Below are 13,790 nucleotides of genomic sequence, written 5' to 3'. Positions count from 1 at the left end.
GGGTGTCCTTTGGGAGGCAGGCTCCCTTGGAGCTGAGTGCTGTCCATCCCTGTCTCCAGCCCGTCAGACAGGGTGCATGTTGCTGAGCTCAGCCCTGCTGTTTGGCTGGGTGGCCTGCAGGCGACAGCAATGGGCAAAAACACAGCGCTTCCCCTAGCAGCAGCATCTGTGTATCGGGGGAGACCCTTGTGTTTTTGGCTCCGAGTGCCCACCTGGCTATTTATGTAAGCTGCTGGTGCTCTTGGAATTTCTTTTCTTTTTTTTTTAAAGATTTTATTTATTTATTTTTAGAGAGGGAAGGGAGGGAGAAAGAGAGAGAGAGAGAAACATCAATGTGGGGTAGCTGGGGGTCATGGCCTGCAACCCAGGCATATACCCTGGCTGGGAATCGAACCTGCGACACTTTGGTTCGCAGCCCGCGCTCAATCCACAGAGCTACGCCAGCCAGGGAGCTCTTGGGGTTTCAAAGTGGTTCTGTGCAGCACCTTTTCTGCTCCCGTCTGCCACCGCGTGGGGAGTCTGGCCTCTGAACCACCGGAGAGCACTGGGGGTCAGGTCACAGTGGGGCAAGTGGGTGTGGGTGTGGTGGCCCACAGGCTTGAGGTGACCAGACTGGCCCTCCCAGGGACGGGGCTGCTCGGCTTCAAGATAGCAGCGGGGCCAGTAGCACAAAGCCGTGGGGTCCAGTCACTAGACCGTTAACAAATGAGGGTCAGCAGAGCCCCTGGAGTCCCTAACACTGATTGGCGGGTTGTGTTAACAAGTAAGTTCCCATGAACTCGGAATGATTTTTTATTCACACATAATGAGGTCATCGCACCCAACCACCTCACTAAAACAGTTGTGATGCTAGAGGCTTGAAAACGGGGGGCTGGCTTCCCCCCCGCCCCCCCACCCCCGTTTCCCCCAAAGGGCACCTGCCCACTGGCCGCTCTAGGGTCCCAAGTGCATGTCCTCTTCTCTCCTCCCTCTGATCCCTGTGATCTGCAAGGCTGGTTAAAGCTTCGGAACCACTGACTTTCCTGTAACGTGGACCAGAGAAATACTTAGAAAGACAGCGGGTGGGGGGACTGCGGGTCAGGTTCCAAGGACTGGCTGGGCGGGTGACCACTGAGAAGCCCCCCGGGGCCCCTGTGTAGTAACAGTTTCTGCCCCCGGTTCAGGTCGCTTACGCCGACGCCAGCCCACTCCTGGTCCTCTCGGAGGCCTCGCTGGCGGACCTCAACGGCCGGCTGCAGCAGAAGGTCAAAGCCGCCAACTTCAGGCCCAATATCGTCGTTTCGGGGTGTGCCGGCTACGCGGAGGTAACACTACGCCTTCCTTGCCCTCCTCCTTGATTTTTAAAAAAGATTTATTTATTTATTTTTAGAGAGGGAAGGGAGGGAGAAAGAGAGAGAGAGAGAGAGAAACATGAATGTGCGGTTGCTGGGGGCCGTGGCCTGCAACCCTGGCATGTGCCCTGGCTGGGAATCGAACCTGCGATACTTTGGTTCTCAGTCCGCGCTCAATCCACTGAGCTACGCCAGCCAGGGCTGCTTGATTTTTAAGGTGCAAGCGTCTTTGGCGTTCGATTAGGTGATTTCTAAAGACGTGTTATTTATTGGCCCCTTCCGACACAGCGCCGTTTTTCAAAGTGCTGAGCCCCCATCCATGTGGGGGATACAGACGCATGCACTCAACGCGGAGGTGTGGCTTCCGGGGGCCCGCAGAGCTCCGTCCAGCTCCAAAGCCTCTCCCACACCCACGCCCTTTCCCCTCCAGGGGCTGTGCTCTGGCAGGAGGATATTCATGGATTCTTCACTGGTGTTATCACAGCTCTGGGCCCGTACTCGGCACTGAATATGCAATAGTTTCTCCTTTTCTTCCCTTTTTCCAAATATTGTAGAATCTTTCCTTACATGTGGAATTTTTTTTTAAGATTTTATTTATTTTTAGAGAGGGAAGGGAAGGGGGGAGAGAGAGAGAGAGAGAGAGAGAGAAACATCAATGTGCGGTTGCTGGGGGCTGTGGCCTGCAACCCAGGCATGTGCCCTGACTGGAATCGAACCTGTGACACTTTGGTTCTCAGCCCAAGCTCAATCCACTGAGCTATGCCAGCCAGGGCACATGGTGGGATTTTTACCTAATGTATCTGTGAATCAATTCCTAGCAGTTTTTATTGCACATAAAAGAAGCGGTGGAAATATTTCTTTAAATGAATTTCCTTGCTGGAACTCTTTCTCCTTGTGGGATCTTTTATGGTTATTTTTTTTACAACAGTGCCCCCTGGTGGCATAGTGTGTACATTACAGGCTGTTGTAAAAAGGTGCCCGGCTTCCTGGCCTGCTGAGAAATGGGCAGTTAAGAGGCCCATTTCGTGACTTGTGAGAAAAGCCTGCGATACACATATTAGGGATAATGCACACTATGGGAGTTAAAATTCTGAGTCGGGGACTCTGTCTCTGGGTTGTGGTCACCGAAGCAAGGGGCAGGTGCAGTTCAGCTTACGGGCTTTGATCTTTAGCCCAAGGTCAGGACAGCAGTCTGATGTTCTTGTCTCCCAGTGTCCCTCCTTCTAACGATGGCCTGGAGCCCCCTCACGCTTCCCTATTCCTCTCAAAATATCCGCCCCGGGAGACTCGGTACCCATCCCCCCTCTCCCTCAAATCCTGAAGATTTGTCCTCTAACGCCCTAGGACAATTCTCGCCTGCACGCTTCCACCAGCATGAGCCGTGATACCTTCCGAGACCTTTTCTCGCTTTTCCGGAACCTCTAAAAAGAACAGTGGCCATTAACTTTTCATATGTGGGTGTCGTGTCTCCCTTGCTTGGTTTCAGGGGCGCAGTCGATTGCTATGAGTTTGAAAAGTGGGCAGTGGGGACCCCGGGGCAGCTGTCCTCAGAGGCTGCGGAGCTTCCTGGGCTGGCAGGCTCTGTGGGTCCCCGGCGGGGATGCGGAGAGGACAAGGCCCCAGGGCCTGCTGTTGATCCGTTCCCCTCGGCCAGGGGAGATGCAAGACTCACGCATGCAAAGACTTTAGGGTCTTGTCCTCCTTCACTGTGCACCAGACAACCTGACACAACCTCTCTCCAGCTGCCAGCTGCCTCCTCTCTCTCACCCACGCCTCTGCCCTCTTCTTCCCCCGCACCCCTCGAGTCAAGCAGGGGCAGTCCCGGAGGCTTCCTGAAGGAGGCAGCCTTCCATCACAGCTTGACAAGTAAGAGGAGAGGGAGCATTTCCCTTCCAGTGCATGAACTGACACCATCCGAGGCACAGAGAAGGGGACAGGGAGGCGTGTGGCTTTTCAGGATGGGTGTGCAGCCTGCCGTCTCCCCGTCTTCAGTGCGAGTCACCAGGCAGGGGGGAGGGCCCAGGAGAGCTCCTGTGAACTGTGACCTTTGTGTTCCATCCCCTAGGATTCGTGGAACGAGCTTCGTGTTGGAGGTGTGGAGCTGAGGAGGGTGATGGCTTGTTCCAGGTAAGGCGCCCCGGCCGATGGCTGGGGGAAGGACGGGAGGGGCAAGGCCGCTCTGTCCCCTGGGTGATGCTCTGTGGGTCTGTGTGTCCAGGTGCGTTCTGACGACAGTGGACCCGGACACTGGCGCCATGAGCAGGAAGGAGCCGCTGGAGACGCTGAAGAGGTGGGAGTGGGCAGAGGGGCGGGATTTAGTGCCTCCAGGGAGGAGCAGTGAAATCTACCACACGCACAGTCTTGGGGCTGGCGGGGGGCCTGGCGGCTGAGGATCTGGGAAACATGCCTGTCGGTTGGGGCCCCCAGAATGTGCACAGGATTTTAATTTGCATGGAGATTTCATGGTTCAAACAAACCAATTTAAAATTATTTAGGTATCTTAGCACATTATATGACTGATGGAGCACTAGGTGATACTCAGAATGTGTTGGGGGTGATGAGGACATGGAGGTGACGTAAGACACACCCGTATGCCGTGGAGAAGGCTGTTGACATGTGCAGGGGAGCGGGCATGACATCTGGGATGTGCTGCAGACAGTGGTGTCCAAAGGAAAAAAAAAAAGGGATACAGGAAAAAATGTGTCAGATTCTCGAGAAATAGAATCTGGGTGAGAACTATGGGATTCCTTGCCCTCTTCTTTCTTCTTTTACGTTTCCTTTAAGATTTCCATTCAAGAACTTAATGCGAAAGACGCAATTATAGAAACAATTAGTCGTAGTAAGTTAGGATAACATTAATTTTTGAAAGTTTCTACAAAATAGCACATGCTGTACTTACGTTTTTGTTATTCGATTTTACTTTTTAATTTATATAAATGCACCTGAGTAGATAAAAGGCTAGAAGGCTGTGAACCAAACTGCCCACGGAGGCAGTCTTTGGGTAACGGAATCATGAGAAAAGAATCTGTGCAGGGGTGGAGAAAAGGAGGTTTGCAGTTGTAACACAAACAGACAATACAGCTGCTAAGGAATCATGACACAGGAGTAGACTCTGTTTCTTGCACTCACAACAGTGAACCCCCTTTTGCCCACCCCCGTGTGTTCGTACACGTCCCCTCTAAACTCCCGACTGCCGGCCTGCATTGCTTTGCTGGAACAATCCAGGATCCATGCACTTCCAAGCCGCCATCTGTCAAATCTGGGAGCAGAAATTGGCGAAACTCTGAATGTGAACCAATTGTGCTGGTCTTCATGGGCTCCTTCCAGAGGCAGTGCGGGGTCACAGGTGGGGTGTCAGGTCTCATCGCAGCCACCGCTGAGACTCTTGGCCTGGACCCTGACTTGTGCCCCCAGGTGTCACTTGTAGAGCACGAGGGGGGAGCTGTAGAGGGAGCCAGAGGGACCCTGGAGTGTGAGTCCTGCTGCTTCCTCTTCCTTCCAACCTCTCACTGAACTTGCGGCTTTTGGGGGGCCAGCAGTTCAGTCTCCTTTGGTGGGCACCCACCCTCTCTGCCCGTGATCTCGTTGCCCTGGAAGTGACTCTGGCCCCTCACTGTGGGGGACCCTGGCTCTGCTACACGTGACCGATGTGATGATCACTGGGTCCCCCTCTGGCCCGGGCGCTGGCTGCTCTTCTCCAGGAAGGGAGAGGGACAGGGCAGAACTGGGTGACACTGTGTCAAACCGGCCCAGCGACTGGGGAAAGTGGCCGTCGTCCTTTATCGTACGTCTGGTTCTCTCTGCCCCCCCCCCGCCCCACGTGGCTGGGCCTCTGGGCCCTCTGCCTGTGGACCTGCCCAGCGCCTGCCCTGGCAGACCGGCCTTCCGAGATGACGCCATGTGCCTGGGCTGCTCCTCAGAGTCCTCAGCACCCCCTCCCCCCACCATTGGGAACCTGTGTTTATAGACGATAAATGATCCCAAACGCGGAGGGATCCCAAACCCAGGCAGGCCAGGGTCACAGGGACCGGCCAGCTCTCCTGATCCTCTGCAGACTTTTTGCAGACCCCCACCCCCCTCCCCCAACTGCCCCTAAGCCCCCAGGAGACAGAGCAGCCAGACTAGGTGTCTTCTCCTACCTCTCACTGAGATTTAAGTTGCCAGCGCGGTAGTAATTGATGCTCTCCCCGGGACAGGGACCCATACATCTTGCAGAGAAAGCCAGCCGCATGACATAAATCCTGGGAAGCAAAGCAAACGTGGTGTCCAGGACGCCCTCCTGGCGCGGCCCAGGACGCTCGGAGCCTCCCCGCCCTCCCTCTTCCGTGTCCTCGTTGGTGTCCAGGGGCTGTGGAGGCCTCTGCTGGCCTGTCACCCGCAGGCCAGAGGCCAGGGGGCCCTTTGTCTGTGAAACAGTCAGGAATTGGTCTTTCCTTTCTCAAGGGGCAGTGGCTTCCACGCTTAGAGTGGCGAGAGGTTACCGTTCTTGCTTCCAAAGTATCTTGCTCCTCATCGGACGGAGAAAGCCCGTTTGCTTCGCGGATGCGTCAGCGCGGTTGGATAAATGAATACTGCGACAATAACGACGTTGGCCCCGGCCCCGTGTGTTAGGTTGCGCTGTGCTGAGCTACAGGAGGGAAGATACAGTGACGGTGACACACCCCACCCCCATCTGGCGCATCACCTGCTCATTGTGTGACATTAAGTCCCTTGGTTTCTCCAGGTCTCTCTATTCGCAAAAGGCTCGGCGTGCAGACGACTTCATAACCGCTTGCAATACTCCCTTGTGCCCACAAGAGGGCGCCGCTGGCCTCATTTATGGAGCCCCCGCAGCAGGGGCGGTGTTAGCAGGAGCTGGGGGTGGGGGGCGGGGGGCAGAATTGGGTGGGGGGGGGGCAGAATTGGGTTGGGTGGGCAGGGCCAAAGGGCACCTAGGGAAGCCGGGGCAGGCTGGGCCACAGAGGGCCGCATTCCGCTCCCGTAGTGCTTCCATTTCTATTCCAGAACAGTGCAGTGGGCCACCACGTGCGAGCCAGGCAACCAGAGCTGTGCTTGTGCAAACCCACGCCCTGGCCCCACCCGCCGCCGTTAAAGGGCTCCTGCGCCCCCCCCCCCCCTTCCCCGCCCGACTCCAGCGCCACCGCGGGGGTTGGGGGGAGTGAGTGGGATGTGAGTGCTTGGTGAGCGGGGTCAGGCAAAGCCCCCGAGTGGCTACACCTCCGCGTGGACAAGTAGATGTTGCCCATGTCCACCCTCGCCAGGCCCCTGCGTGTACTCACTGGGTCTGGGGATGCTCAGGGCCACATCCCTGACGGAAAGGGTCCTGGCTACGGAGCCAACCAGGCCTGGGTTCCGGCCCCAGTGTGACCCCTTAGGTCTGGGGTCTCGGGCAAGTCGGTTACTCCCCTGAGGCCCACCTGTGGGATGGGGGTGACCCCAGTTCCCCAGTAGGCCTGCTGCAAAGACTGAGAGGTGACAGGTGTGACGTCCTTGATAAACTGTCCGTGTGCAATGCCCACGGCTCCGAGTCTCAGCTCCCTCCCGGGGTGACCGGAAGCCCAGACTACAGAGCCTGGCAGCGAGGAGACACCCCGAGTCACACAAGCAGCTGACCCCCGCCCCTTGAACCTGAAGAGGCCACCCTCCGACCTGCACAGATCCCCGGGGGTCCCTGGTGTTGCACGCTGACAGAGGAGGGGCCGGCTAGGAGGGGCGCCTGGAGCCCGGGGTCCAAGGTCACGGCAGAAACCTAACTACGGAGATTCGACCCTCGCCGTTCTCATTAGCCGTTTCTGTTTCTGATGTGGAGAAAGCAGCCGAGACCCAGGTGTTGCAGTGGTTTTTGTTTTTGTTTTTTCCCAAGCATGACACAGTGCAATGGATGCCTTCAGTAAAAAGTGTTTTATGCATCAAAGGGATGGAAATTGGCGTTAGTTTAAATGAGACACTGAAAGACAACTTTCTCCCGGGGAGGGAGGTGGGGGTGTTACAGGGTGCAGCCAAGAGGGAGGACCCCAAATGGGCATTTGAAATGGGGTCCAGAACTCAAGGTGTCCAGGAGATTTTAAGATGTCCTCACCCCTTCCCCCACAGGTGTGAGCTGGGGGAAGGGGCACACAGAGCAAGAACATGCAGGGCTGTTTTGTACAGTAACAGCTCTGCCCCTAATCCATGGCATGGCCACTTAACATGCCTATAGCCTTTGGCCGGTCGCTTAGATATGCTAAATAGCTATGGCCATGCTCTGGGCCTGGGAGATGGAAAGGGACTCCCCCCACCCCCGCCCAAGATGTGACTAGGGGGCAGGTCCCCTGAGTTATAGCGCCTTCGTGGGAGCTCGGAGAAGATTGGCTCCATGACATGGGGTCACACCTGCCCAGACCCACGATGGCAGCCAGAAAAGCTGGAAAGGACGGGAGATTGAGGGCAAGTGTGGCCGAGTGTGGGAGGAGTCAGAAATGGGGCTGCAGAGGAAGATTGGCACGGGGATTTAAACCCAGACACGGCAGCCATTTGAGGAGAGAAGCACACGGTTTTGGCTGAGTGGGGACTCCCGTGGCCCTGGGAGAGAGGACCACGTGCCTTTGCCAGAGTGGGGACCCCTGCAGCTTTAGAAGGGGGAACCACCACCTGGGTTTAGCAGAGATCCCGGCGACACAGCTGATGGTGCCGAGAACCCAGGGAGGTTTCCCAGCCAAGACAGATTACTGGGAAGAACCGGGGGCTGCCTGAGCCACAGACTTCTGTTTCTTTCCCTGAGATACGGTACCCCAGACTGGGCAGAGGGGGGAGGAAGGACTGTGTGTGTTTGTGGGTGTTTTAAGGGACTTTGGGATTTTGATGAAGTCATCAGGTCAGTATTTTAAGTTTATATAACATTAAATAAACATTTCCTTTCCTTTTCATGAATCTCTGGCATTGAGAGACGTCTTTCCTCTGGCGGAGGACATAACGGACCTGGGGTTTTCTTTTAGTAACAGTATATCGTCCCAGGCCCCCCTTGTTGTTCCGTAACGGGGGGCGCCTCTTGCCATGTTGTTCCCAGACGTCTGCTGTCCCGGAGGGCCTCTGGCCTTCTCGCTCTGACAAAGGTGTTCACACCACCACTCACAGAGGACTCTGCTCACCGACACGTTTGTCTGTTCCGAGGGCGACTGTGGGTCCGTGGTGACATCGGGCCCACGCTGGGTGGGCGCTGCACAGGGGACTTGGCGCAGTCCCTGCTCCCCAGGGACTCCCCGTCTTGCGGAACAGACACATGCACCCTCACGCTACATGACCAGGCCTGTGAGTGTTCAAGGCCCAGGCAGAGAAAACTGAGGAGGGGTGGTTACTCCTGGCTGGGGTCTCCTGGGCTTCTTCCTACCTGGGAAGGCGCCATTTGACCTGGGCACTGAGGACAGGGTACAATTTGCGTGCATGGGAACTGGGGAGGGGGCGTCCCACTGACCCAGTAAAATGCAAAGGGGACGGGACCTGGAGGAGACCAGGGCAGTGCTGCCGAGGTGCCTGTGAGGGGCAGGGGGGTGACAGGCTGTCCGGGGCCAGGCAGAGGCCCTGGGACGCTGGGCTGCACAGCTGGAGTGCTATTCTCTCGGCACCGGGGAGCCAACGAAAGTTTCCGAGCCCGGGAATGACCAGACCGGGGTAAGAAGCAGAGTTGGAAGGGAGGGGGCGGGAGGAGGAGGAAGACAGGCTGGGTGACAAGTTAGTGCCGCAGCCGGAGCCTGCTGGAAGCAAGCTTGTGATGGGGCAGAAGGGGGGCAAATCCAAAGGGTGGGGTGCAGGAGGAATCCCGGGACTTGGCCACCAGGCACCAGCTCTGGAAAGCCAGGGCAAAGGTGTAAGGGATGAGCTCAGAGTGACTAGCGGGACGGGGGTCCTGGTGCCAGAGGTGAGGCATCAGCAGGAGAGATGTCGGGGAAAAGGAAGGTGGTAGCGCAGGTCTAAGCACGTGAAGCACAGGCAACGTGCACAGAGAAAGGAGGTGGCGGTGTGGCCGTTGGCTGCAGTTCTGCAGCGTGTGCACGGGGCGGCGCTGTTCTGTTAGACTTGGATGGGGGTGGCGCTCGCTGTGGGGTGGGTTCTCAGCTCCACCGACGGGAAACCGCGTGCGGGTGGAGTTCTCGCTCATGCGTGGCTGTGACTCCTCCTCATCTCTCTCCCACTGTAGCTACCGCCTGTGTGACCCTTCTGAACAGAAACTGTATGGAAAATCGCCTCTCTTTGGACAGTACTTTGCCCCGGAAAGCCCGGGCACCATCAAAGTGGGAGACCCCGTGTACCTGCTGGGCCCCTGATAGGAACCGCGGGTCCTGGAGTTGCAGATGTCCTCAGAAATGCCAGCTCTTGCACAACAGCATTTGGGAACGGATCCCTCCGCGTTTTCTTAAGATCCGTGATTTCCAAGTCTTGTCTCTTTCGGACGTCCCGGTGCTCAAAGCAGAGAAATACACTCTCGATAGCAAAGCCGGACTTCAGGAGGTCACTTCAAGGACAAGATTCTGAAACCGTGTTTAACCACGGCCGTGGGGTAATTCTTTCTCCTGCTTCTACACTCGTCTACCCAGCACTCTCCCCTCCACCACCACCTCGTTACCGCTCCCCAGGGACAGGGAGAGAAGAGAAAGAGGAAGATTGGGCGAGTGAGGGGAATGTTCTAGAATGTTCCGGAAGGTTTTATTGCCAGGTGCGGGGGGCACGTCATGGAAATTAAATACCTCCCCAAATAGGGCTGGAATATCACTTTGCTTTACCCCTCAAGCCCTGGGCTGGCTCTTGAAAAGACCCTCAGGGACCACGTAAGAACCACGGCTCTTCTTGGATCTGGCCCGGCTGCCTCTCAGTCAGTGACCATGAAGATTTGGTGAATCCTCGTCAACACGCAGCCTCTGGGCTGTGGGACAGCAGAAATGTCGGGCTGGACATCCCACCTGTGACAGCCAGGTGGCTGTCACACGCTGATAAGGAAACGTGTGAAAAGCAAGACCAACCACAACGGCCCTGCGGTGAAACAAGAGTATCAGACACATTGCACTCATGATCCAGGGCTTCTCCCGACGGGAGACAGGGAGCAGCAGCACCACAGAGGGGGGACCCCTGGTTGGATGCTGTCTGAGATGCCCGTTGATGGTGCTGGGGAAGGAAAAGGTAGGGCGCCTCTGCAGGTAAGAACCCAAAGGAAGCTTCTTAGCAGGAGGTGGTGCCATCTAGTGGCACTGAAGGGCAGCGCAGGCTACGCTGTTGAAAAGACTGGGGGGAAAAAAAAACCTGTGGGTGGGGTTTAGTTTTCTGTTAGAATTTTTTTTAAAAGGAAGTCGGGTACCGTCCAGGTGTTTTCTGCTTCTCTGCCAGCGTCATATGCGTTCCTGAAAGGGTGGCTGTGCTGTCCCGGAGTGCTCCCGGGCCCTCGCAGCCCCATCAATGCATGACCGGGCGCTCAACTTCAAGTTCAGGGCGAGAAACTTCTGAAGTCCACAGGCAGGAAGAAACGTGATTGTGTGATTCAAACTAAGCCACTGGAGACCTCTCATGGGAGAAAAGGAAGACAGGCCCATTCACTGAAAACCAATGTCTACTGTTTCTGTTGATGGAACGAGGGAACTACCTTCCGACACAGTGTATCGTCACTGTTCTGGGCTTTGATTGTGTTGTTAGGGAGCTGACAAAATCATGAAAAGGAGAGTTTCAAAAATGTAAATACAGCCCTGGCTGGCGTAGCTCAGTGGATTGAGTGCGGGCTGGGAACCAAAGTGTCACAGGTTCGATTCCCAGCCAGGGCACATGCCTGGGTTGCAGGCCATAACCCCCAGCAACTGCACATTGATATTTCTCTCTCTCTCTCTCTCCCTCTCCCCCTCCCTTCCCTCTCTAAAAATAAATAAATAAAATCTTTTAAAAAATGTAAATAAAAGGAAGCTGCTTTGACTAGTTTCAGATCTCATTAACTTCTGGGCTGGGAGGCCGGCCCTGAGCCGACTTGGAGGGGAGAGTGGGAGGGAAGCCAGCGATACTGCGGCCCGGGGCTCGCGAACCTGGGCCCGCTCACGCAGCAGCCCCAGCAAAGTCCTGTTTTTGAAGGAGCATCGAGTGACTGTGGTTTGGTTTTGTTTTGTTTTACCAAAAGCTGTGCATTTTTCACTGGTTTTATAAAAGGGGTCAGAAAGAGTTGGAATGGAGCCTAGCTCGAAGGTAAAGTGACAAGGTAGCAGGTGCGTGCATATATGGTTTCTGGTCGGTGAACTATTGCAGTTTGTTTTCCGCACACTTGCTGTGCGGGGAAGAATTCCAAGAATCAAGTGACCTGGCTCATCCTGTTTCCCCCGTAAGTCCACTTTATGTTGGCCCTGCAGGTAGATTGTGGCAAAAATAAGAGTTTGGCAGAAAAACATGACTAATGGGACCTGGGGAGCCCATGGGAGAAAGCCCACGGGGGTTTAAGAAACTACATGGATGTTGGCTGTCCAAGGGTAGGCAAGAGTTAGGAACCAATGAGACACTCAAGGCTGGTTGGGCGGTTGGACCTGGGTGTTTGTAACTGGGCAAGCAGGGTGCCTTGGACGTGAAATTCTGACCTTCGTAGGCAGTAACGCACTTCCCCAGTGCATGCCCCACCTGTGCAAAGGCCACACTGTGCGCAGGCCTGTTGTCTTCCTGCATTGCAGGGTTATCCTCAAATGGAGGGGGCACCCCTTTTCTGTTCCTCGGAGTGTGGGGAAAACTCCTGTTCGAAGACAGAGGTTCCAATGGTGCACACTCAAAATTTCCAAGTAGTTGCCATGCTTCCTGTCAGTGAGCTTTAAAAGCCATTTGCTTGCATTTGTTTGCTATTTATGAGTTGGTTAATGCTAAAGGCAGGGCCAAGGTCTCGTTATTTTGGATGCTGAACATTTGCACACCCTTCCACTTGAACTGTAGGATCACGGATGGAGATTGCCCCTGACCCTCAGGAAGGTCCTGCGGCTGCAGGTGCTGGAGAGTCAAGGTCAAAGGCTCCAGCCTGGGTGGGTGCTTCATTCTGGTGGCGCCTTCGGGCTGCAGTCACAGTGGGGCTACGAAGCCAGAGCTGGACATCTGGCCATGGGCAGTGCGGGAGGGCCCTGGGCAGGCTGCTGAGAGGCTGCACGGAAAACGTTAGAAATTCGCAACCAGGAGATAAAAGTGGCTTCTTGTACACCCAAGGGCAAGAAAGAACTCAGGTGGGCTCAGGAAGTGAGGCAGAGGTGTGGCAGTGAGAAATGCCCCTCCTCCCCTAGCATGCCTCGTGGTTTGGGGGCAGGGTGAGGAGTTTTTAGTAAAACTATGGGTCCAGGCTGGGTGAGCCTGACCAGCCGAGTGTGACTCTGGGAAGCCGTCTGTGGGGCTGTCATGCCCAGTGCTGGCAAGCTGGGAGTGCCCGGCAGGTGCCTCCAGCCCTGCCCCCCAGAACTCTGAGAGTGTGACAAGCTCGGACAATCCACAGTGGCAGACAGAGCGGCTCCCAGACCAGGCGCCCATCGCAGGGGTAGCCAGGGTGCTGTTGCTGTGTCCCAACACCGCACTTCCCCACGGTTCTTCGGCCCACGCAGTGCGGGAAGGCTGCCTGGAGGGACGCTTCTCGGAGGGTTCCGTGCCCCAGGAGCTTTGGGAGTCCTGCGTCTGCCTCCCTCCTCCTCAGAGGCCGGCAGCCCACTGAAGGCTCTGGAGACCCGCAGGGAAGAATGCTCTTGGTGGTTCACGCCACCCTCCCCCAGGGGGTGCTGTCTCTGGCCCCCTGGGAGAAGCACCGCTCTGACCTCCAGGGACCGCCAGCCAGGGCAAGGGATCGTGGGTAGCAGGAAACGCGAGTGCCCAGGAAGGCTGAGGAAGTTCACGGGCCCCCTGCTCAGGTGGGGGAGGACTCTTGGCATGCTTCAGCTTGTCTTCTTCCCGGTGGGAGGGCGGGACTGGGGCTTACAGGGCAAAGGACATGTGGAGAGGGTATCTGAGCCCAGCTTTCCTGTTATGGGTCTTAGGGAGAAGCATTCCCTTCGGACTCGTTTTCCAAGCCCGCATTCTGAGACGGATAGGCGGGCCAGGGAGAGAGGGGGGCACAGACCCTCTGTCCTGGCGTTACAGCAGTACCACGTGACACAGACGCTCCAGGTTGCTCATGGGCCGGGAAGGGCACCGCCTTGCTGTGTGCTAGCCTCGCCTCCTGCGGCGACTCCTGCGAGCAGAGCTGCCTCCCAAGACAGGAAGCAGAATTGCCCCGGGGCCCCTACTGCCCCCGGCCACACGTGAACACGCACTTTGCTGTGATCTCCTATCAGGGAGACCAGACTTTGTCCGCCTCTACCACGTGCCTAGCAATGGACAAGAGAGTTACGGTGGTGTCTCGTTACCCCATCTCAAGCAAGGGGAAGACTCTGGCTCCACACCACTAATGTTTTTGGAATGGGGATCATGACAGTATATATATTTTTCACATCTGAGGGATCT

At 56.2% G+C, this 13,790-nt stretch overlaps 1 protein-coding gene across 2 annotated transcripts in view; it reads left to right on the top strand.

Annotated features, from left to right (window-relative positions):
• The window catches only part of MTARC2 (mitochondrial amidoxime reducing component 2), a 36,904-nt gene extending 26,316 nt beyond the window's left edge, over positions 1 to 10,588 (top strand). Inside the window, exons 4-7 of one of the 2 annotated variants that reach the window (XM_028531425.2) lie at positions 1,164 to 1,304; positions 3,397 to 3,458; positions 3,550 to 3,621; positions 9,505 to 10,588. In XM_028531425.2, the coding sequence (XP_028387226.1) occupies positions 1,164 to 1,304; positions 3,397 to 3,458; positions 3,550 to 3,621; positions 9,505 to 9,631 (402 nt within the window). In that variant the 3' untranslated portion in view covers positions 9,632 to 10,588. The remainder of the gene's footprint in view (positions 1 to 1,163; positions 1,305 to 3,396; positions 3,459 to 3,549; positions 3,622 to 9,504) is intronic. The other variant, XM_036016173.1, reaches the window with a different exon arrangement.
• Positions 10,589 to 13,790: the final 3,202 nt, after the last annotated feature.

This window comes from Phyllostomus discolor, chromosome 15 (genome assembly GCF_004126475.2).
Source record: "Phyllostomus discolor isolate MPI-MPIP mPhyDis1 chromosome 15, mPhyDis1.pri.v3, whole genome shotgun sequence".
NCBI lineage: Eukaryota > Metazoa > Chordata > Mammalia > Chiroptera > Phyllostomidae > Phyllostomus > Phyllostomus discolor.
The sequence above is the reverse complement of the archived record's forward strand: the minus strand, read 5'-3'. Positions and strand labels throughout refer to the sequence as shown.